A 24,577-nucleotide genomic window follows, 5' to 3' on the forward strand; every position below is an offset into this window, starting at 1 on the left:
AGGACTGGCTTGTGCCCTGGGCGACCACTGCCCCAGACAGACATACGCATCTATAATATATGCAGGGAAAAAACTGCCAGTTTACACTTGGTTTATTTTATTTTTCATTAATTAACTAATTTATTTTATTTTTGGCTGCGTTGGGTCTTCGTTGCTGCGCGCAGGCTTTCTCTAGTTGCGGCGAGCGGGGGCTACTCTTTGTTGCGTGTGCGGGCTTCTCATTGCGGTGGCTTCTCTTGTTGTGGAGCATGGGCTTTAGGTGCACGGGCTTCAGTAGTTGTGGCACGTGGGCTCGGTAGTTGTGGCTCGCGGGCTCTAGAGCGCAGGCTCAGTAGTTGTGGCGCACGGGCTTAGTTGCTCCACAGCATGTGGGATCTTCCCGGACCAGGGCTCAAACCCGTGTGCCCTGCACTGGCAGGTGGATTCTTAAACACCAAGCCACCAGGGAAGCCCCTACACTTGGTTTTTATTGTGAGGCTGGATGGAGAGCTGGGGGATGAACAAGGTCTACATTCTCGTTCCCTTATTCACCATTAGGGGCATGTGATTATTTTCAGAGTCGTCACAGGACAGAAGAGGGACAAAGATGTTATATATCGACTGATGAACTCAGAGGAATTTCTGTCCTGACCCTTGAGCTGGACAGTGGAGCTGCCTAAAATAAACAGTCCAGCAGCTGAACAGGCAAAGGATATGAACTGTCCAGAGGAAATAAGCTAGAGGAAACAGAATCAGTCAACACGCATGTGGGAAGGCAGAACAATTTTGTAGTCAGAGACACAGCAGAAAAAAAAAGAATACGAGAATGTTCCATAGAGGAGGAGCAGAGAGGTGCCCCCTTTAGGGGAGCCCGGAGCCCCCTGAAGTCAGTTGGTTGTACTTGACAGGCAATGGGAGAGGCAGGCGGTGAGGCAAAGTCCAGGGGCTGGGACGCTAATGCCGGATAGGCTGCCAGGCACCTGGGGAGGAGCAGGGTTTGACGTCAGGGCCTCGGGTGTGCCATCTGAACCCCAGGCAGGCTACAGGCCACGAACTCTCCAGGCCTCCGCGTCTTCATGCAACAAGTGTGTACCTCCCAGGGATGCTGTCTTCAAACAAAGTGAGGGACCGGAGTGGAGAGGCAGTGGGGTGGCGGCGGTGAGTGGTTAAGAACACAGACTCTGGGATAAGACAGCCGGGGTTCACATCCTGCTCCCACAACTCAGCTGTGCAACAATGAGCAGATCCCTTTGCCTCAGTTACTCCAGCCATCAAATGGGGACAATAGCAGCCTCTCCCTCCCAGGGTTCGCGTGAGGATTGAATCCGTCCACGTTCCTAAGCACATACGACAGCGCCTGGCACAGAACAAACACCATACAAGCGTTTACTTCACTCATGCACATGAGCCCCGTGCCCTGGGGACCGGCACATAGTAGGTGCTGGGGGAAAGTCACCATAGCCATTTCCCTTCTCTGGGTGTGCTGGGAGACAGGGAAAGAGGATCATCAGAGAGGGAGGAAAAATTACCCAGTTTTAAAGAAAGTTCTCCAAGACTTTTCCCTGACCAAGATAAAAGAAACTGGAGCAACACCCGCAAGAAGGAATGGAATCCTAGAAACGCTATGTTCTGATCAAGCCGAGTTTGACCTTTTAGCAAATTACACAACCCACGTATTCATCACAAATTCCAGCATCCGGGGGCCAGGCTCTGCAGGTGGGTGCTGTCGTCGGAGCCACCGTGGAAGCCCGGGCTGAGAAAGAGAAACACGGGGGCTGAGATCAGGCTCCCGGGAGGCAGGTCCTGTCCACCTGTGGAGCTGACTTCCTCACTGGCAAACAGGTTCAGACACGCGTGCGCCTCCGCTGGCCGTTTCACTGGCATGGCTGCCAACACGAGCATGCTACCTGATGAGCCTCGAGCCAGCATCCCGACCGCTCCAACGGGCTCCCTGGGGCTGGACCAGCTGCCCCAAGGGGCCTGGGACCCTGCTGTCAGATACACCAGCTGCCATTCTGCCGAGCCAGGACATTCGTGGGATGCAGCCAGGAAAAGGGACTCTCTGGGGCCATGGGTATAGCCATCTGCACACCCCCAGGCAGGGCTCCCCAAATCCGCCTGCATCGAGAGCTCCCACGGAGGGCCAGAGGGAGACGGAGCCTGGAGGTCACCGGCCCTCAGGGCGGGGAGAGCCATCACCTCTCCCGCGTGAAGAATGACCCTCTGTGGAGGGCGTCCTGGCGAGCAGGGCCCTCTGGGCGCTCTCCACCTATGGACTCACGTACTCTTCACCGGAGCCCTGGGCGGGGGGCGTGATTATGACCCCCCAACTTCCAGGCAGGCAAGCTGAGGCACAGAGTGGGTGGTGAGTCGCCCAGCCGCGTGGAAGGAGCAGCAGAGCCGGGCTGGACCCCGGGGGGTCCAGCGATCTTCACCGCTAAGCGCTGACCAATGACCTTCAGACGCGAAGGTAGGGTCTTCCTATCGGCCGGAAAACGGGAAGAGTTCCTTCCAGGGTGGGTCACTCCTGCTTCCCTTGAACTAGTGGCTGGAAAGGACAGCTAAGGAGGACACCAGCAGTGACCCTGAGTGACTGACCAGGGACCCCCCGAGGAAAAGAAAGGGCTGGCGGAGGCAGGAAGATTCTAAATGCTTCGAGAGCAAGGCCGTGGGTGCTTCGTTACTGAGAGGCCCTCCTTCTCCGCTGCGGCCCCTGTCTGAGGGCCTTCTCAAAGGCTCTCCTTTCTTTATCCTCCTCTCTGACTCCCTAACTCGCTGGACATGCATTCTCTTAAGGTTTAGATTAGTCACAGGGGCGAGGTGCAACACCCCGCTGTCTTGCTGGAAGCACGGATGCTTGCAATCTTTGAAGAAAAAGACTAGAAAATACATTTGAACTGAAAGGGCACAGAACTAATATTCCTGAGGATGCTGGAATACGGTGCCTAACGATGCTTTAATCCCACCAGCAGAGAGTCGAGACGCAGAACCTGGACCAACAGCCGTAGGGCTTGGCCTCCCAGGCCCGCTGCACCTGCCCTTCTCGCGAGCGAGCCTTTGCCCTGCAGAGCGAGAAGACGCAGCTGAAAACTCTACATCTGAACCAGCCCAGGGGTCAACCCAGATACGGTGGAGAAGTCAGTGGGGTGAGACATGTTTACTGAAGGTGTATAGGTCCGTACACACCTGGACTTTGGTTGTCATTTAAAGAAGGAATGTGGGAAGAGCCCGAGACAAGAACAAGGAGCCTGGCTTCTTACTTCAGTTTAATCATGAGCTTGCTGTGTGATCTGGGGCCAATCTCAACCTCTCTGGGCACAGTGAGCAGCCACTGTGTAGGTCCCTTCTATGCTCACGTCCTATCCTTTATCGATATGACTGAGGAACTGGTGCTGCCTGATTCTGGAGCTAAGAGTCACGTGTGGCTATTTCAATTAAATTAAACTTAAACAAAATTAAAAACTCAGTTCCTCAGTAGCACTAGCCGCATTTTAAGTGCTCAATAGCTGGTCAAGATTTAAATTAATTAAAGTGAAATAAAATTTAAAATTCCGCTTCACAATGGAATACTACTCAGCCATAAAAAAGAATGAAATTTTGCCATTTGCAACAACGTGGATGGACCTGGAGGGCATGATGCTAAGTGACATAAGTCAGAAGAAGAAATACTGTATGATATCACTTATATGTGGAACCTAAAAGTTACAACAAATGAGTGAATATAACAGAAAGGAAACATCACAGATATAGAGGACAAACTAATGCTTACCAGTGGGGAGAGGGAAAAGGGGCAGGAGCAAGAAAGTGTAGGGGATTAAGAGGTACAAAGTATTATGTATAAAATAAATAAGCTACAAGGATATATTGTACAACACAGGGAATACAGCCAATATTTTATAATAACTATAACTGGAATATAACCTTTAAAAATTGTGCATCACTACATTGTACACCTGTAACGTATAATAATACTGTACATCAACTATACTTTAATTTAAACATCATTTTCGTGTTCTTGAAGTCACTTCTTTTTCTTTGTTTTTTTATAGTCCAGAGGTCTTTTATTTTTTTTACACCTATCATGCCATGAATTCACAGAGAATGGGTTCCAGCAGCTCAGGCTCCTTTCCCTTGGTTTCTGTTATACAAAGTATGTTTCTCTGGATGGAACAGGCCGGTGCTTCAGTTGAACCCAAGTACCTTTCTCTTTGGCTTCCTTCTTTTTCTGATCATTTTCCTTCCCGAGTTTCAGGAAGCTATCTCGGCTCTTAGAGTGCTTAATACGCTCAATGTGGACATTAATTGTCTTGGCAAGGATCATGCCCTTGTTTGTTTACGACAATGCCAACAGCATGCCAGGTCACACTGTAGACTCTTCCAGTCTTGCCATGGGAACACTGGAGGCGCATTCCACTTTGAACGGTGCCCATTCCCTTGATGTCTACAATATCACCTTTCTTGTAGATTCGCATGTATGTGGCCAAAGGAACAGCTCCATGTTTTCTAGGAGGCCTAGAGAACCTAAAGCAGGTGCCTCTCCTCTTTCCCTTTGTGTTGGTCATTTTGATGAATTACTGGAAGATGACGGTTCTGGCCGAAAGGCTGAAGTCACTTCTTTAAAAGGAGAATTGAGTGCTAGGTAAGAGCCTACAAAAAAGCAATGAGAGAGCTGGATGTGTCTGTTGTGTGTAACCAGGTCTAGGACAGGAAAGTATTTGTCAAAGACACCGGAAGAAAGGTGAGTTAAAATGCCACACTGCCACGCCAAGGTTAAGGTGAATGGTAGAACACTAGCACATTTCCCGTAAAAGCAGGGTATAAGACAAGGATGCCATATGCCAATGCTATGATCTACTGTCAAAGTGCCACGTGGATTAGAGAATAAAACAGGTATTGTAAAGAAGATGGCAAAATCATCACTCTTTGCAGACAATATGATTTAATACCTGCAAAATGCAGAAGAATGAACTGTAACATTAGAAACAGTAAGAGGCTTTAGTATGGCAGATGCTTACAAAGTTAATATGCAGGAAACAATTTCCTTTATATGAAAGTAAAAGTAAGTATAATGGAAAAGACATCTCATATTTTAATACATTTCTTAAGCTTACATAAAAATATTTATACTGAAATATCTAAAACAAACTAAAATATATAGGTGATCTATGTGAAGAATATATATATATATGTATACGGAAAGCGTCAAACCTGTACAGATGCCATAAAAGATGGCTTAAATAAGTAGAACAATATTATAAGAGCATAATATTTAAAGATGTCAATTCCCCTGAAGTAACTATAAACCCGAAGCAATCTCACTCAAAATACCAACAGGTTTGGTTGTTGCATTTTGTTTTCATCCTTGTGGGGGGTAGAGGATACTTTGAAACGACAGAATGATTCTTAAAGTTTGCGAAGGAGATAAGGAAAGGAAACTGGCCAGGAAAATAAATTCTGAAAGAGAGAATGGGGGAGAATCAGCCCCACTGTAAATAATATGAAACTGGCTCAGAAATGGACAAAAAGATGAACAGAAGAGCCCTGATTCAAGAACACTTGACCATTTAAGTGGTATTTCAAATATGCAGGATTTGGAACTTGCAAGTAACATGCAAAAAAGCAAATCAGAAACCGAATTTACTCCTTACACCAAAATATCCAGGGAATTAAAGGCAAACATCACAAATAAAAATGTAAAAGTACTAGAAGAAAACATATGCCTACACATCTTGGCCCAGGAAAGGACTCTCTAGGTCTAAGAGCCCAGAAAACAGGAAGGCAAAATTTCTACACCAGAACTACAAATAAAAAGGATTAAAATGTCTGTGGGGTAAAAACACCATAGTCAAATGGCAAACTGGGGGAAACATTGGTAATATATGTGATTAAGTAACAATTTCCTTAATATACAACAAAACTCTGAAAAATTCACAAATACAGATGAAAACTTACCACAAAAATAGCAAAAGATATAAACAATCAATTTACAGGAAAACAAAAACAACAACAAATGACCAATATGAATAAAAGATGGTCAACCTTAAGCAAATTAAAACAAAGAGATACTATTTTTCACTTATCAAAGATTGTGGCAATGATCCCAAATGATTTATGATCCCCTGTATTGGCAAGAATGTGGGGAAAGAGGAACTGTCATGCAGTGTAGGTGGTAATATAAATTGGTATAAACATTCAGGAGAGCAAATTCACAGTATCTATCAAAATGCAAAACAGCCATACCCTTGACACAGATATTTCACTTCTAGAAATGTATTTTGCAAGCATTTTTACACAAGTAAACAAAGATACATGTAGAGTAGGCCCTCTGGATCCTCGGGTTCCACACCTGCAGATTCAACTAACAATGGATCAAAAACATTTGGAAGAAAAAAATTCCAGAAAGTTCTGAAAAGCAAAACTTGAATTTGCTGTTCTCCAGCAACTATTTACATAGCATTTACAGCTATTTACAGAGCATTTACAATGCATAGGTTATATGCAAATATTATGTCATTTACTATAAGGGACTTGAGCATCTGCAGATTTTGGTATCCACAGGTCATGGAACTGCTCCCCCATGGATACCCGGGGAGGCGTGTATAAGGATGCTGCTTGTGACATTGTTTACAACAGGAAAAAAACAACAACAACCTAGAAACAAACTAAATGTCTATCAGTAGGAATTGCTGGTTCAATTATGTTACATTCTTATAATGAAATGCCAGGCAGTCATCAAAAGAACAGATTCCATTGAGTCTGTTGGAAGATGTCCACAATATTTTAAGAAAGCAAGCAGCAGGGCTTCCCTGGTGGCGCAGTGGTTGAGAATCTGCCTGCCAATGCAGGGGACACGGGTTCGAGCCCTGGTCTGGGAAGATCCCAAATGCCACGGAGCAACTGGGCCCGTGAGCCACAACTACTGAGCCTGCGCGTCTGGAGCCTGTGCTCCGCAACAAGAGAAGCCGCGATAGTGAGAGGCCCGCGCACCGCGATGAAGAGTGGCCCCCACTTGCCGCAACTAGAGAAAGCCCTCGCACAGAAACGAAGACCCAACACAGCCATAAATAAATAAATAAATAAAAGAATGCAAGTAGCAAAAGAGTATATGTAATACGATATTTATAAATATATACACATGGCATATATAGAATATGCGTGAAAGAGTACACATAAAACTTAGAGGTTATTTCTAAAAAACAGGTTGAGAGAAAAGGATGAGGAATTTTTAGTTAACACTTTAACAATCAAATATAAATTTTATAATGAATTACTCTTCAAAGCACACAGCAATCTAGACAAATGTAATAACCCATAGTTGGTACTCAGCAAATAATACTCATTATGAGTTGTGATCTTCAGAAAGTTTTCCCCAGTGACATAATATACCCTTACCCCAGCACAGTGTAGACGTAATACAATGGTGGGTAACTTCTTGCTAAAGTCAGCATGTCATGGCTGTACTCTCTGGCTAGAAGGCTGGATAAGGGCTGAGTTATCCTGGACCAAAAGCACAGAGAAATGGCTCCAAGAACTATGAGCCCAGATCACACCATGCTAAAGCCCCTTGATCCAATCCTCAGTCCCCACTGGTGCCACCCTATGATGTAACCATCTGGAATGTCTGACCTGGGGACAGACTGTGAGAGCCATGCTGCTTTGGGGATAAGACTCGAGTTTTTAAAGATTGGTTCATTTAATTAAAAGCACAGCAGGCCGCTGAGTACTAAGCAGACAGCATGCATTTCATTCAGGAAGGTCACCTCTCCTGGTACAACGTAGTGGAAAACAGGGCAGCATTTAGAGATAAGAAGATCACAGGTTGATTTTGCCCTCTTAGGACGAGATTTGGCAACGAATGACCAGCCTCCTTCTATCAAGGGTGCTAGAGGCTGGCTGGTAGATGGGATTTAGCAGATGACAATGAATTTCTGAAAAGATCTGTGTATTCCCTAAAAGCCATTCTAAGAACAACAAGAGAGAATGGAAAGAGGGAAAGCAAAGAGAGAGAGAGAATAGGGAGGCAGGGAGGGGAAAACCTCACCAGCAAACATGACATTTATTTCTCAATTACAGATTTTTTTTAAAAAGTTGTGCTTGGGAAGCCTAGGATTTCTTACTGCTATAAATAATGATTTTATGCTTCAGAGAAACTTTATGTAAAAACCATTATCTTATTGAGATTTATTTTTATTTTTTAAAATTTATTTATTTTATTTATTTATTCTTGGCTGCGTTGAGTCTTCGTTGTTGCGCACGGGCTTTCTCTAGTTGTGGTGAGCGGGGGCTACTCTTCGTTGCGGTGCGCGGGCTTCTCATTGAGGTGGCTTCTCTTATTGCGGAGCACGGACTCTAGGCACGCGGGCTCAGTAGTTGTGGCTCACGGGCTCTAGAGCACAGGCTCAGTAGTTGTGGCACATGGGCTTAGTTGCTCCACGGCATGTGGGATCTTCCCGGACCAGGGCTCCAACCCGTGTCCCCTGCATTGGCAGGCGGTTCTTAACCACTGCGCCACAGGGAAGCCCGAGATTTATTTTTTAAAGGGTTTAGGTTTTTAATTTGTTTTCAACTTTGTAGCAACACTCATTCATGTTAAAACATGATTTTCTAAGCATTACAGGTGATAACAAGCCATGCTAGTCTTCTGGTATAATACAGCTCTAAATGCATTCTAAATGTTCAGCAACATCTCAGCCTGTTAGTTTCATACACACGTGTGTGCGCACACACACGTGCACACACATACACACACACAATCACTGCCATAATTTTAAAGCTGCAGAGCCTTCTGGCCTGAGATAATTTATGCAACTTCTGGAAGTGCCTAAAACTACTCCTGAGAAAATAAGGCTTAATATTTAATGAACTTAAAAGAGCAAGACTTTTATTTTTATGTTAGTGTTTTACTTCCACTGCTGCACAAATATTTAAGTGCCTACTATGTGGCAGGCACTGTCCTAGGCACAGGATTATAGCAGTAAGCAATACAGATACCGTAGTCTTTGCATTTTAATAATCATTTAAATAAAATTGCTAACAGTTACAAAACACTTACTACAAGCCTGGTATTATTCTTAGCCCTTTATTTATATGCTCTCTTTTCATCTTCACAACCCCATGAGGTAGGTACTTTTATTACCCCATTTTACAAAGAGACTGAAACACAGAGAAATTAAGTTACTTGCCCAGGGTCACACAGCTAGTTGCTGGCAGAGCTGGGATTTGAATTCAGACTGAATTGGCTCAGGGGTTCACCCTCCTAACTACTGCATCTTACTGCCTTTTTAACGTGCACAACTCCAAAGAAAGGTAGGTATTTGTCCACAAAGAAGGTGGGCACTCACAGGTAATATATGCATATTCTCATATACATTTTCACTCTCAGCTAAGCCATAAAAATAAGATAAGTAGCAAGCAAGAAGAAAACCTACAAGTAGGTGATCTTGCCAATGTAGTCCCTGTGCAGAGAAAACAAAGGAGAAAAAGAAAGGAGATGAAAAGGAAATGGACAAACAAAAGTTAAATGGCTACTCAATATAAAATCTCCAGCCATATAATCAATGACATTAAAACGAAGTCCTTGATTAAGACTAAATAAATCATTTCAGGGCATCTCCTGCCTTCAGCTTCTATCACAAACACTGTCCTGCTGTATTTAATTATCACAGGCATCCTAGTAAGGTGAAGCACCACCCAGCCCTTGTTTTATGATATAAGATAAAGAATGTGCTCAGAATCTCAGCCATGGCCCAGCTGCTACTGCTTCATTCCAGGCCACAAATTGAAGCACAAGTCTCCATTCTGTCCCCTGCACAACTACCTCCCAATAAATGCAGGAAGTCATCCCCTCAGCATACAACCTCTCTATCCCCACCCACCTCACCTGTGCCACCGTCTCAGGCAGGCTCATGGTGCTGAGGACCAGGTCATTATCCTGAACATGTTGTAAATAACTGAAATACTCCGAATGTGGAGGTTACAAAGTATCTGAAGATCCATTAATGGTATTTCCCAAATATATGTCAAGGAGATAACTGAATAACAGAGCACATTAGGGTCAAAGTGCCCCCTGAGAATTTATGAATCACTTTGAAGAAATACACAAATTCAGAACTGATTTTAAAAATGAAAACCACTCTGGAAATGCTGTGTCAGGGTCAAACAGGTGGTTGAGTTTGAAAGATATATCTTAGACTGGGCTGTTCCAGAAAGAGAGATATAGATACAAACCAACCCTGATGTTGCCAAACGTTTGCAAGGGTCTCCAGGCCAGTTCATGAACTGTTTGTAACCCAGTGAGTTTTGCTGATGAGTGGTCTGTTTTTAGTAGTTTATAGACTGCTGACCCAGACCTGAGGGTTCTCCATCACCATCCAAGATCTGCAGCTTAGGCGCAAATGTGATTATGAGAGCAGGCCTGAGATCTACCCGAATCCCCCCAAATCCTGACTCCAGCCCAGAAGAATACTGTCACTACATGGCTTGGGCAGTAGGTAATTCATCCGAGGACAGGGGTCCACCACACGGGGCTGACAACCTATGTACCTGCACAAGCTTTGCCTTTTAAAAGTAATCTCCATAGCAACCTAATAGCTGAAGACAGCTCGGAAAATTCCCCTTGTCTCTGAAATGAAGTGTTTGTTTCATCTGAGTGAGCTCTCTCTTTCTCTTTCTTCCTTTTTTTCTTTCCCACACCTCTTGGCTTGTGGGATCTTAGTTCCCCGACCAGGGATTGAACCCGGGCCCCCCGGCAGTGGAAGCACTGACTCCTAACCACTGGACTGCCAGGGAATTCCCTCTTTATATTTCTTTATGCTGATCATTTGTGTCACAGTCCGAATAAGTCACAGAAAATCAGAGCATGGGGCAGAGAATGTCACAGATGTGTACTAGGCACAGTGAAAGAGGGTCACTCTTTGAGGCGAGCACAGCATCCCTGTTTCCTGTTCTAACCAAAGGGGGTCCCACTGCCCAGCAGCAGGGAGAGTCCCCTCCCTTGGCTTTCTGCTGGGAGAATGGAAGAGAGGGGGTGTCTCTCCAGTTTAAAGTTCCAGCTACACACTTATCATTATAATAGCTTCTTCTGTAGCACAGGGAGTGACTTCTCCCTCCGAAAACGCACGCTCTGTCCTTGATGCCTGAAATAAAGGCGAAGGCAACCACCAGACTCCATCGCAGAACTTATGTGAGGGGACCTCCCCCTGGTGGCAGGCGCTGGTGTCTGCACAGCCCTGGACTAGCTCTCGCACAGCCTCCTCTGCCCTCCCACCAGGAAGGACCATAGGTACCCTGCTCTTCAGCAGCCCCCTAACGGTGGCACAGGAGACAGTGCTGCCTGTTTCAGCTGACGGGACTCTAGCTGTCCTCCTCATTGTCTCATGCTCCGGATTCTTTGCATGGGGTGGGACGTGGGGCAGGTGAGGACATCATTTCACAGGAAATTAGATGAGCAGCGTAACCAGCGGGCCGGGAGAAAATTCTAGTTCTGCCAATATCTAGTGAGCTCCCCTGAGGAACTGTGACCACTGCTCTGAGATTCCTCCTTGGAGAAGTTGAAGGCTTGAGCCTGAGGTCCTCTCTGCCACGGTTCTGTAGCTGCGCCCAGAGTCTGACGCCCAGCTGCCATGGGATTCTGTGTGCTGATTAGTTTTGCAAAGGGAGCAGAAGCCTTCCACATCTATAAAATGGGCAAATATAGTATTTATCTTGGAAGGTTGAAAGAAGGATGAAATGAAACGATGTACATAAAATATTTGGCGAACAGTATGTGCTAAGTAAACAGGGTGCTTCCCATGAATTGTTTTCTTTTTTAATTAATTAATTAATTAATTAATTTTTGGCTGCCTTGGGTCTTCGTTGCTGCGTGCGGGCTTTCTCTAGTTGTGGCGAGCGGGGGCTACTCTTCGATGCGGTGCGCGTGCTTCTCATTGCGGTGGCTTCTCTTGTTGCGGAGCACGGGCTCTAGGCGTGCAGGCTTCAGTAGTTGTGGCACATGGGCTCAGTAGTTGTGGCTTGCGGTCTCTAGAGCTCAGGCTCAGTAGTTGTGGCGCACGGGCTTAGCTGCTCCACGGCATGTGGGGATCTTCCCTGACCAGGGCTCGAACCCATGTCCCCTGCATTGGCAGGCGGATTCTTAACCACTGCGCCACCAGGGAAGTCCCTGAATTGTTTAATTACTAACTATATATGTAATTGATCACCCAAACTTAAAGAGTGAAGGAGGGGACTTCTAGTAACCTTCCCGGGACAACAGGCATGAACCAGATGGACAAACTGGGACATACTGTCACCGTATCAATAAGAAATAGCTGTCGGGCAATTGGGAAAAGTTCCCAATAATGGAAAAACTAAAAAAAAAAAAAAAAAAAGTTTCACTCAATTGTTCCGGCTTTGTGAGGTCATATATTTGGCAAACCCTCAAATGGCAACTGGACAGAATCGGCGCTGGCGTCAGTTAGATCGTCTCTGACACAGGTTTCTCTCGGATGGGTGAAATTTCCAAGACCAATTGCAGACACAAGCGTAAGTGACTGGAATTTACCTCCTCTCTCCCACAAACCAGCAGACAGGCCTCCCACGGACCAGTGCAGGATAAGGCACGAGAGTGGGGATGGAGGAAACCAGAATGTCACCCCCCAAATATGCCTCTCTGACATAAAAGGTATTTGGAGCTGAATGCAATTATGAAGCACATATGCAAGAAAGCTCTATCTTGTCCCTCTTTTCTGCTTATAGGTGGGATATAAATGCCCCTTTTAATGGAGATGACTCCAGACTCTTACAGAGGAATCTGCAAACGCACCCATCAGTTTCCTCCCACGTATTTACTTCCCCGCAGTGTGCTGCCACGTGGAAGCCTGAAACTGCTTTCCTCCCTCCTGCCATTTCTCTATCAATTTATTCTTTGCTGAAGAGGCTACGTAAGCCAAGTTCTAAGCCTCCATGTCACGATGAGGGTTCTCCCACCTGACATGTGCTGCACGCATTCATGACTTCTGTTTTTCTCCTGTGATCCATCTTTTTGTTAAAGAGCCACAGCTGAAAACCTAGAATGGACAGAGGTAAAGTTCTGTCTCCCCTGCAGGTAGAAGGCTGGGAAGCTGGATGGAAGAGAACTAGAGTCACACTAGGAAAAATTCTCTTCTTGAGTCAATTCCTACTGGGAAAGGTCTGTAGGGGAGCAAGCGCTCCCCTGATAGAAGAGCTGGAAGTGACCTCACTGAGATGACCCAGCTCAACCCGGTCACTTCATAGATGAAGCAACTGAGGTCTGGGTGAATATCTTGCCCAAGGATGTGTGTGGTTTGTTATGGATCTGTTAAGCTCTTTGGCTATATTTACATAACACACACAATTTAAAAAGTGTGTGTCCTCCCTGCTGGCCTGTGAGCCTCACAAAGGGAGAGAGGGTGTCTGTCATTCACCAAGGGCTGCGGCCCCCTCACCCTGACCTCACCGTGACTGTGGGGGAGGGGTTACTGTCCTCCTTCTGCGATGGGGGAGCCAAGCCTGGGGAGGTTGACTGACTCACCTTGGGTCCCACAGCTGGCCTTGCAACCAGCACAGTGCTCAGAACACAGGAGGCCCTCAGAAATACTTGTTGAATGAATGAATGAATGAATGAGTGAAGTGATGGAGCTAGGATTCAAATCCAGGTCTGCCTGACTCCAGTGCCCAGGCACGGCCTTCCGCTTGAATACGAGAATATCATCAGGGCTGCCACTGATGTACAAAAAGCACTCAAATAGATCTGTTAAATATAAATAAATGGCTTAGAGAATAATAGAGTTATAACTCATATGAACCTCAGTTTCCTGTGGATAAAAGCACTTTCTTCATAGAGATATCCTAGGGTTTAAATAAGATGTGAAAGATATGAAAAACTCATGTGCATTACTGCATACAAGATGATTCCAGCACAGGTTTTGTAGTTGGTTAAAACCAGGTTTGAATCATAGGGCCAGCACTTACTGGCTATGTGATCTGGGACAGGTTACTTGGCCTCCTCTGGCCTCAGTTTCCATGTCCACAGAATGGGAATAACAGTACCTATTTCATAGAGTTCTTATTAAAAAGATGAAATGATATATATTACACATAAAGCACTTCACATTAATGAATAGAAACTATTTTATTATCTGTAAAGTAAAGCAGAAAAATTAACAAAAATTATAAAGGTAATAAAGTAAAACAAGCTATTGTTATGTCGCATGAAAAAAATCCAAAATTAGCTTTCTGAATCAAATAACATTGTTGTCTTTTAATTCTGAATTCAGGCCAACCTCAAACATCTCTTCCTATGGTGTTAATTATGATTACACGTGGGAACTTCACATTGCACCTGCTGAAATTAGTAATGAAAGGAAAAGTACTGAACCTTCTCAACATAAAAAAGCTTTAGTTTCCTGAGCTCTTGGTTCAGAAGTGTAGTGGCTGACAGCTTTTGCTATGAACCTAGCTATAAACCTATCAATGAGGTATTTTATGTTAAGTAGTAGAGTCTGAAACTGTATTCTTTATAGAGCTGAAGCTAAAAAAATCAGATGAGAAAATACCTTCATAAACATTTCTGAACATTAACTGCTCCAAGAAGTCAAAAAAGTTTACAAGGAAGAAAATGTACTAATAAGTAGCAACTGTGGTCAGCAGCCTGTAAGATGGGCTCAGCGATCTCCACTTACCAGGACTCACGCCCTGGTGTAAGCCCCCCACCCTGCTGAGTGGGAGCTGCACTTACTGACTCACTTCTAATGAAGAGAATCCAGTAAAAGTGGTGGGATATCACTCTGAGATTATTAGGTCACAAGAAGACTGTGAATTGCATTCCATCTTGCATGCCCTTTCTCCCTTGCTCTGAGGGAAGCCAGTAGCCAGGTTGTAAGCTGCCTTACAAAGAGGCCTGTGTGGCTATGAATTGAGGGGGGCGTCTAGCCAAAAGCCACTGAGTAACTGGGGCTCTCAGTCCAACAACCCACCAGAAATGCAATCCTGCCAAAGACCACGTGAGTGTATCTAGGAGCAGACGTTCCTTCAGTTGAGCCATCAGATGAGATTGCAGCTGGTACTTTACTGCAGATGTTGAGGCAGAAGCACCAAGATAAGCCATCCCTGGATTCCTGACCCACAGAAACTGTGAGATAATAAATGTTTATTGTTTTGAACTACTAAGTCTTGAGTTAGTTTGTTACACAGCAGTAGATAATACACAACTTACATTACGTGTTTACTATGTCCTAGTCCCTGGGACAAGCATTTTATGTACATCATAAGGTGTTAGTACTACTGGCGCCTCCATTTTACAGGTAGGGAAGTGAAGGCACGGTAGGGTAAATAGCTTCCCCAGGGTCACACTGGTGTTAGCGGTAAAGGTATGCTTCAGATTCATACCCTTAACTATCATGCTGCATTGCCTCCTCACGGACACACTTCAAAGGGGAATGTGAGCATATTAAACCCAATGAAATCTTTAGAGGTTAAAAATATAAACAAAAACACTCTACACCAACTAAATCAAATAAAGGATTTCTACAGTGGCTGAAATCTACATAACATGAAGCCAACCCTTTCTTCCACGTCAAAGTTTGAATTAAGGGCATTAATATTTTCCTGATGTTCAATTTTAAAAATGCTTCTGTTCTGCCCAAGAAGGGTAGAAGAGCTATTTTTACTTCCTACGGCCATGGTATAGCCCATCACTGCTCAGAGAGCAGAGCAGAGTCACTTACTGTCTTATTAACTGTCAGCGTCCCCATGTTTGGACAGTGATTCATATTTACAAAGGAAAAAATTCTGTCACAACTGAATTGTATTTCAAATGACCGGCACTCCCCCTCGGCCCTTGAAATGGGTCCTAACAATTGTGCACAGAAAATGCACACAGAGGAGGCCCTTCCCCGCTCCTACCCCCAACACACACACTGATGAGTGCACAACTGCCATCACTGTAACGGGAGTGATGCATTCACAGAACAGGGCAAATAGGCCCCTCAGTGGCATGTATGCAAAAGAGTAGACTGTGTCATCTGATGACATTTTTAGAAAGGAAAGAAGGAAAGAATAGAGCCTGAAATATAAACACTGGAATCAAACAGCCTCTGCTTTAGCTATTCTATCACAAAGCCTATTTTTTTTTCTCTTTTTCTTTTTTTGGCTCCCTTATGTAATTGTCTTGAGAGTTGCTGGCAATAACGTTGAAAGCTATTGCTACTGAAGAAGAAATGCTTTGAGCAACGGATGGTGCTGAAAAGGGGACCAAACCCTTGTTAGGGAGGGAAGTGGAGAGGAGAGATCAAAAGACCCTCACGGACGTTAAAAATATATATATACATATGTAGATAGATAGATTTATTTAAGAGTCAGAAATTCTAAAATTAGGGAAATAGTGGATAACTTCTAAAGTAAACTTCGCACATATATAATATGCAGGTTTTTGTTTTTTTTAAACTTACAACATTCTGAACTTTCCCAAATAAATGAAACCATACCATATTGGGTTTACTATCTCTCCACACTTGAGGAGATTTAAGGGGAAATTTTATGCTTAACTTAAGTCTCAGAAACCACATGCTTGTGACACTAGGATGAAAAGTGAAAACGGCCTAGGAAGGCGGGGATGTTACACCGTAATAGAACCCCCAACTGTTACTATCCTGCTGGAATGTCACATTTTACAACACACTGTGATGGGAACAAGCAGATACACGGCCAAGCATATACAACCACACAGGCGGAAACTATGCATCTCAGCTGTGCCACCTTGGAGCTTCAAACATTTCAATCATCAAATTACTACTGAGTGATATCTTGTCTACCGAAATACAAGCTTTGGGAGGACGAGTCCGGGATCTGACGTCTGGTGGAGAGCAAGCGGCAGCACGAGAGGACGTGTACAAAGGCCACGAGGCAACCCCACGTTCAGGTCGGTGTTCTTATCTCATGTGTCACCCGCCCAAAGGCTGGGCTCTCAGGCTGACGGCCAGCCATTCTGCTTTCCGGCCACAAGGTCAAACGGCGCTTAGGAGAAGGGAGGCTCCCGACTAGGGGCCGGACTCCCATTTTGGTCTAGAGGAAATCAAGGCACAGATCTGGGCTGAAAGTGGAACCAATGATCAATTATTCAATAATCTTTTCACGATACAACAGTGACTCTGGTCAGGCTAGACCCCTTCTGGCTAGACGATGGTCCGCAACCTTGGCTCCCAATCAGAATCACCTTGGGGAGCTTTCCAGGTGGTTCCCAGCCCCCGAGACTGGAATTGGTCTGCAGAGGCCTGGACCTCTGCAAAGGTCCAGAGAATTTTATACAAAGAATTTAAGGACACCCCTCAACCACCTTTCATGCCTTATTAGACTATTTCATGTTTTGAAAAGAAAGTCACGCCAGTATCATATATCTTATGTGGGCATTTGTTTTAAGAAAGGTGAGTCGCTAGCAGAGCTAGTCACAGGCAGAGCTCTGCCAATCAAATATACATTCATGTCTCAGACAACAGAAAAATGGCATTCGTTTCCATTACTCTATGAAATTATATCTACTGCCTGGAAACTAACAATATTATTTGAGAACTCTAAATTTCTGGTTAGCTTGGTGGCAACTGAATGAACCTTTATTCTAGGGAACCAACGAACCACTGCCAACAATCCAAAGCACATGTAATTACCGGTTCAAAGCACTGCTTTGCTTTCTCAGTAAAAAGAAAAAAAGGTTCACAAAAAGTACAGTAATGGAATATGCTAAGCAAATATCTGTACAACAAAAAATAATCTTATTTTAATAAAAGTTTTCATTCATTTGTAATGGTGTGAATCTCTCTAATAATATTGCTTGAAATGAATGACGATACAGTTTCAGTTATTTTTTGGATAAACATTTAATGAACATGTTAATTATAAATTATTTATAATAATTTGACGATCCAGCTAACAAAAACAAATTTTACATATCAGATCCAACTGTTATAGTTAGAAAACGGGGTTCCAATATAAACTCCCGAATGAACTGGCAGTTCAGGTCAATTTCTTTCTTTACTTTAAAATTAAGGTTAGAGACTGATATGAACACATGTAAAGAACACTGACGTAGCCTTTTTCCTTCACACCATCTGCCACCATCTGGATGTTTGTGTTTCCCCCAAGTTCATATATTGATGTCCTCACCCCCAAAGGTGATGGTATTAGCTGTTGGGAGGTGATTAGGGGCCATGAGGATGAAGCCCTCACGATGGGATTAGTGCACTTACAAATGAGACTCCACAGAGCTCTCTCATCCCTTCCACCATGGCAGGACACAGCGAGAAGTCTGCAACCCAGAAGAGGGCCCTCACCCAGCCATGCTGGCCACCAGAACTGTGAGAAATAAATTTCTATTGTTTATAAGCCACCCAATCTGGGGCATTTTGTTACAGTAGCCCTAACAGGTTAAGACACCATCACTCACCCAGATGATCCTCCAACAGACTGGTTAAAGAGAGGGTATGGCCACACCACCAGCACACGGACTTTTGTTGCCAATGCAGTCAATGGTCTGCCTACTCAAGGGTCAGATACCACTGACCTGAAGTAGAATCATGTTTTCATTACACCACCCAAAGGGGACACTCCAGCTTTAATAAGAATGGCCTTCAAAATAATAAGGCCATCAGACTGAAATCTCAGAAGCCACATCTTCCCACCTGGAGGAGTGGTTTTAGCTAAATGAGAAATTTATCTTTCTACTGGAAGGCTTACCAACGGTCTCTGCAGGACCCTGCAGATGGGCAACCAAGGCACAGAGCTCCCCCTGCCCGCATTCTGAGGCTCCTGACCCCCGAATGGAGAGGACAGGCACTGTCTCCCACGTCTCCACCCTAGTCCAGACACCTTCACAGCTCCCCTGACAACCAAAGTCAAGAGCCTCCTAAGGGGCCTCTTTGCTTCCTCTCCTGCCCACCCAACCTCCTACCCCAAAAGACATTCTCCACCTAGCTTTGCAATTAGAACAGGATCCGAATCCCTCCCAGGGCCTCCAGGCTCCCATGGAACCGTTCCCCGGCTGCGCCAACCTCGGCCACCACCACTGCCCTCACTGGGCCCTCTGCACACACTCGTTCATCCCTGCACTGGAACTTCTGTATTCGCTATTCCCTCTGCCTGGACGCCGGCCACACAAAATCTACATGAGGAGCTTCTTCCTGCCAGCCAAGTCCAAGCTGTGCCGAGTGGCCTTCTGGGGCCACTCAGTCTAAAGCGGCCGCATGCTGACCCTCTCCGCACGTCCTCTTTACCTGCACTGATCCCAGAGCCATTCTCTGCTCTCTCCACCCTTCGCTGGGCCCTGGAAGGCTGACCCCATCTATGGACTGCACTGGTTGGAACTCCCTGGCCTCCTGGCTGCCAGCTGGGCTCTGCCAATGAGATCAGAAAGCTGGGGCAAGCTGGGGTATTTCTTACCTGCGACTCGCGGCTTCAGCATCTCAATTCCATCCCTCCACGTCTGTGGCTCCGGCCAGGAGGCTCCTTTCCTAGGGTTCCAGCAAGACGACTTCTTCCCAACACTCCCTCTGACTCCCTCAGTCCTGCCCCAATTAACCAGTTCTTCATCAAAACCTCTTGAACCACTATAGGGTCCCTGTTAGGCCCTGACTGATACCATAGGGTCCCTGTTAGGCCCTGACTGATACTACCCGGTTCCTCTCCTCTCCTTGGTCACTCCCGATCACATCATCCTGGGTATGTTCTGCATTGCACTGACCACCATCTGAAATCACCCCGTTCACTTACTTTTTTTGACTGTCTATCTCTTCCTCAACCGCTAGTACATAAGCAGGAAGCTCACTGTGTTCACCACTCTATCCACTGGGCCTAAAACAGTACCTGGAACATAGTAAGCATTCAATAAACAGCAGAAGAATAAATGAATGAGTGAATGAATGAATGAACGCTAGCCCATTGCCTCTGCTCAAAACAGCACCTTGTGAGTAAGCCTCTCCCTGATCATTTTATGTAAAACAGCAATCCTCCCCTCCCCCCCCATCTTCCAAGGCCAACTTTTTCCTATAGCACCAACACCTCTTGACAAATTTGATATGTATTTGTTTACTGTCTGTTTCCCCCAACAAAAATGCCAGCCCTGAAAGCAGGAATGCTATTTTATTCACCGCTGTGCCCTCAGAGCCTAAAACAGTGCCCGGCTCACAGCAGAATCTCAACACACATTTGTTAAAATGAAGAGCTACCAAAGGGGGCAACATTTCAGACAAAGCAATTTCAGGATGGTCCCCAACACTGGGAAGACCGTAAAACTATGAATTGCTAGGCAAACAAGCAGCATCTTACATGATCTGATCTTGTTCCTTTAGCATGAGAGCCTAGGACCCTTAAGAAAGAGACCTGATATGCTGTTAGACCTTAGCCTCAAGAAGAGAAAAGGTTGGAGAGTAAAATGAGTGAGACCCTGTATTTGTGCCAAGAGTTCCTTTAGAAAGCACGCATGGAACCTTATCTAAGCACACAGCCACTGTAAATCCTGAGAGTAGATGAGCCTATACATTATAAATAAATGGGTCTTAAGCACACCATTCTCTGTTCCACAGTGGTGTTCCTCTTGGCAGCCGCCTTGACTACAGTTCATTGACAGTAAATGCAGACTCAGAGCCAAGCACTGAAAGCAGCATTTTCTTTGACAGCTGCTCTCCTAATGGGGCATCTCTCTCAAAGACAAGCTTTATTCTGCAACGCCTACGTTGTCCAAATTTTATTCTGCACACTAATTGCAGACTCCAAACAAATGCCTCCTCCCCACCACCCTTGGTTACTCATACCTGCCCCCTCACCCTCCAACGTGTCTAAACCCTGGGGATTTGGAGGAAAAAAAAAAAAAAATTCAACTCTCCCTGTACTGAGTATCTCCTGTCACCCCTTCGGGGAGCAAGATTCCAGACTAAATATCCTAAAGGCCTAGAAAATGGGCCCCTTCCCCCCAACACCATTCCACCAAAACTGGCCAAGCGCAGGATAATGAGCAACCGCGGATCCTCACCCAAACATTGGCTTTCCTTCCAGGCGTGCAGATTGAGAATGCCGAGACGCTGTCCTGTTTGTCACAGTGAGTCACGTCGCCGCTCAACGTCTGTTTCCTCCTCCCCATGAATGAGGCGACCCCCTCCTCAAAGGAGTAAGTGCCCGGCACGGTCCAAGCCCCAAGGTGACGATACAAGCTCCCCGGCCGCTCGGGGAGCTAATTCATCCTCCGATTGTCTCCTACTACGTCGCCCCCCTCCCCACCCGAGTTAACACCCGGGGTCAGGAGCGTCGCTAGGAGGAGGTTACCTGCCCAAGTGAAAGGCTAGCCCCTGGGCGCGCAGCGCGCGGCCCGGCAGGTGCTCTGGACCCGGGACCTCGGGGAGCGCGCCCCCACCCCAGCCGGGACAGAGGGGACCGCGGCAGGGCGGCCGGGGACGTCGCCGTGTCCCCGAGGGTGGCCTCCCGCCCCGCCGGCGGCCCGGCTGGAGAGGCTGCCCCGGGCCGGCCCGGACCTCGGCGCTGCCTTCTCCCGGCAACAAGTGTCCGCCCTCCGCCCGACGGCCGCCCCGCCCGGCCCTCACCCGGCACAGGCCGTCCACGAACACGCGCGGGTCCAGGTGGCAGGCGATGGTGGCGCTGGGCAGGTCCTGCAGGTCCACCTCCTCCATCTCGCAGTCGATGAAGCTCCAGTCGCCGCCGCCCTCGTCTGCCTCGGCAGCCCCCGAGAACGGCGCGAAGGGCCTCAGCGTCATCCCAGGCTGCGCTCGCGCCTCGGCCGCCGCCCCGAGCCGGGGCCCGGCCAAGCTGTCCTCCATCCCCGCGGCCGTGCGCCCCCGCCGGCTGTGCCGGGCTCGCGCGGGATCCTCGCGCTCTCCCGTCCGCCGACCGGGCGGTTAACCTCCTCGGGCTTGCGTCGCAGCGGGCTGCGGTCACCACGGCTCCCGGAGACGCGGCCTCGGAGTGCCGGCCCCGCCCGCCGCCGTTCCGCTCCGCGCCCGGCCCGCCCGGCAACGAGGGCGGAGCTCCGGCGGATTTAGCCGTGGGCCCTTTAAGGCCGACCCACGTGGGTCATTTTCCCCCGCCGTCCGGGAGAGAAAGCGAATAGAGGATCGGGATTCTTCTCACGTGATCCTCATTCTGCCGCCCTCCGCCTGAAGCCTCAGGGCGGCCATGTTGGTTAGGGGCAAAGGTCTCTTTAGCCAGTTCCGCTTTTCTGACATCCGATGCCAGGTGAAGGCGCCAGGCAGTGTCTTGGGCGCAGGGTTAATAGCTGGAGAGGCAGCGCTTCTGTGGTTCCCATGGGTGACGTTTTTGAGGCACATAGGCCAACTTTGGGGGATTTAAACGAGATATGGTCCTGGCTATGGCCTTTGGCAAGTGGTTAGATTCTTACCGTATATTGTCAGATATAGCCGCAATATGGAAGTGAACTAGACCGTGATTAACGATAGCTTACTTTTTTAATTTATTTTTTAAAATTAATTTTTATTGGAGTATAGTTGGTTTACAATGTTGTGTTCATTTCTGCTGTATAGCAAAGTGAATCAGTTATACGTATACATATATCCACTCTTTTTTAGATTCTTTTCCCGTGTAGGTCATTACGGAGTATTGAGTAAAGTTCCCTGTGCTATACAGTAGGTTCTCATTAGTTATCTATTTTATATATAGTAGTGTATATATGTCAATCCCAATCTCCCAATTCATCCCACCCCCCTGCGGCAATACCTTACTTTTAGATTTTAGCTTATTAGTCATTATATCATTGTTCAAAATTTATATAATCAGAAATACTTTTTTTGAGTTACTACTATGTACTGTGCACAATATGAGCTAACAAAAGAAGTAAAACCTTGGTCCTTTCCTTTGGGGAGTTTATAGATAGAAAACGGAGGTCCTCAAATAAGTCTCTCTCTCTCTCTCCTCCTCCCACCTTTCCTGCAAAATAGAATTCCTTCACTGTGAAGGGCAATGTGGTTCAGTGAAAATCTGAGTCTAAACTTCAGCTTTGCTGTTAATTACTTGGACAAGTAAGCTGAATCTCAGTTTCCTCATCTGAAAAATTAGGTCATATATGGTAAGAATACAGTAAGGGCCCAATAAATAGCAGTACTGTTTATGTGTAGGTGTCTTTGGAAGATGTGAAATTAGACCTGTATTTTCTTCTAAAGTAGGCCTCTAGTTAGGAACTGTAGTGATTATAATAAAAAGTTTATCCAACTAACAGCTGAGATTTACTCAGAACCCGCCGTGTGCAGTGGTTGCTATTCTGACAATCTCAGTGCAGTTCATGCACTTCAGGAGTTTAAATCCAAGGCAAGTAGTGGTATGCATGCAGAGATAACTCATGAAAGAGAATGTGCTACGAGGATCTTGAGAAATTGGAACCATCACATGTTGCTGGTGAGAATGTAAAACTGTGCAGCCACTTCAGAAAAACAGTTTGGCCATTCCTCAAAAAGTTAAACATAGAGAGCTGTCACATGGCCCAGCAATTCCTCTCCTGGGTATCTACCCAAGAGAAATGAAAGCATATGTCCACACAAAAGTCTGTGTAGGAAGGTTCGTAGCCCCATTATTCACAGTAGCCAAAAAAGTAGAAATAACCCAAAAGTTCATCAACTGATGAATGGGTAAACCAGATATAGATCCATACAATGGAATATTATTCAACCATGAAAAGGAATGAAGTACTGATACATGCTACAACATGAAGAGACAGGAAGTAGGTAGTGGTTACCAGGGACTGGGGGAATAAAGAAGGGGGAGTGAGAAATGGGATATTTCCTGCCGTATCAGTAAACAAAGGATGGCACAGTCATCAGCGATTGCAGCCCTCCAACGTGAGCTGGTAAACCCTGAGGAAACTCAGCAAGGAAAGAATACCTGCCATCTGACAGCCATCAGACTGCAGCCACTCCCTACGGTGAGCCCTGAGGAAACTCAGGATGTGAAAACAGAGGATACTGGCCCCCAGATAGGATGAGGTGCATGTCAAAGGAAAGATTTCAGTGAGCCCAGACTCTTGCATCTTCCCATACATAGAAAAGCACTAAATTCCTTGACTTGGATTGTGATGATATGTGTACAACTCCATGAATATACTACCCGTCACTGAATTGCACTTTAAAGGCGGAATTTTATGGTATGTGAACTGTATCTCAATAAAGCTGGTATTTACGGAAAAGAGAATGTAATAAAGGCCATCAGGAGTTAGATGAAGTGTGGCAGAGTGGGTGACATCACAGAATATAAAACTCTCTGAAAGCTCAGCCAGACATTCTGAAAAAGCTAACAAAGGGGGTGAGGCACCACTTTTGAAAAGTAACACCCAGCCAAGCCATGGCCGGGTTGGTCTGTGCTGTCGTCACCCTGAGGACAGCAAGCTCTTTCAACCCCGGCTTTCCCTAGACCACGGACGCAAGCGGACTGGGCCTGGTGGACAACAAGTACAGAGGAAAGAAACTGAGCTAAGAGAAGAAAGGGCAAGTTCCACTTCAGGCAAGTGACGAAGGCAAAGTTACCTGTAATTGGCTTTGGAATGCTGTGAGTCATCACTAAGACACAAAATGTGCACACATTCCTTCAGTGACTTTGGAGT

At 46.1% G+C, this 24,577-nt stretch overlaps 1 protein-coding gene across 1 annotated transcript in view; it reads right to left on the reverse strand.

The window, feature by feature from the left end:
* RCAN1 (regulator of calcineurin 1) overlaps window positions 1-21,938 on the reverse strand; it is a 93,935-nt gene extending 71,997 nt beyond the window's left edge. The window contains exon 1 of the mRNA XM_036849734.1: window positions 21,558-21,938. Within this exon, the coding sequence (XP_036705629.1) occupies window positions 21,558-21,791 (234 nt within the window). The 5' untranslated portion in view covers window positions 21,792-21,938. The remainder of the gene's footprint in view (window positions 1-21,557) is intronic.
* Between the last annotated feature and the right edge of the window lie 2,639 nt (window positions 21,939-24,577).

The sequence above is a fragment of the Balaenoptera musculus genome, chromosome 4 (genome assembly GCF_009873245.2).
Source record: "Balaenoptera musculus isolate JJ_BM4_2016_0621 chromosome 4, mBalMus1.pri.v3, whole genome shotgun sequence".
Lineage (NCBI taxonomy): Eukaryota > Metazoa > Chordata > Mammalia > Artiodactyla > Balaenopteridae > Balaenoptera > Balaenoptera musculus.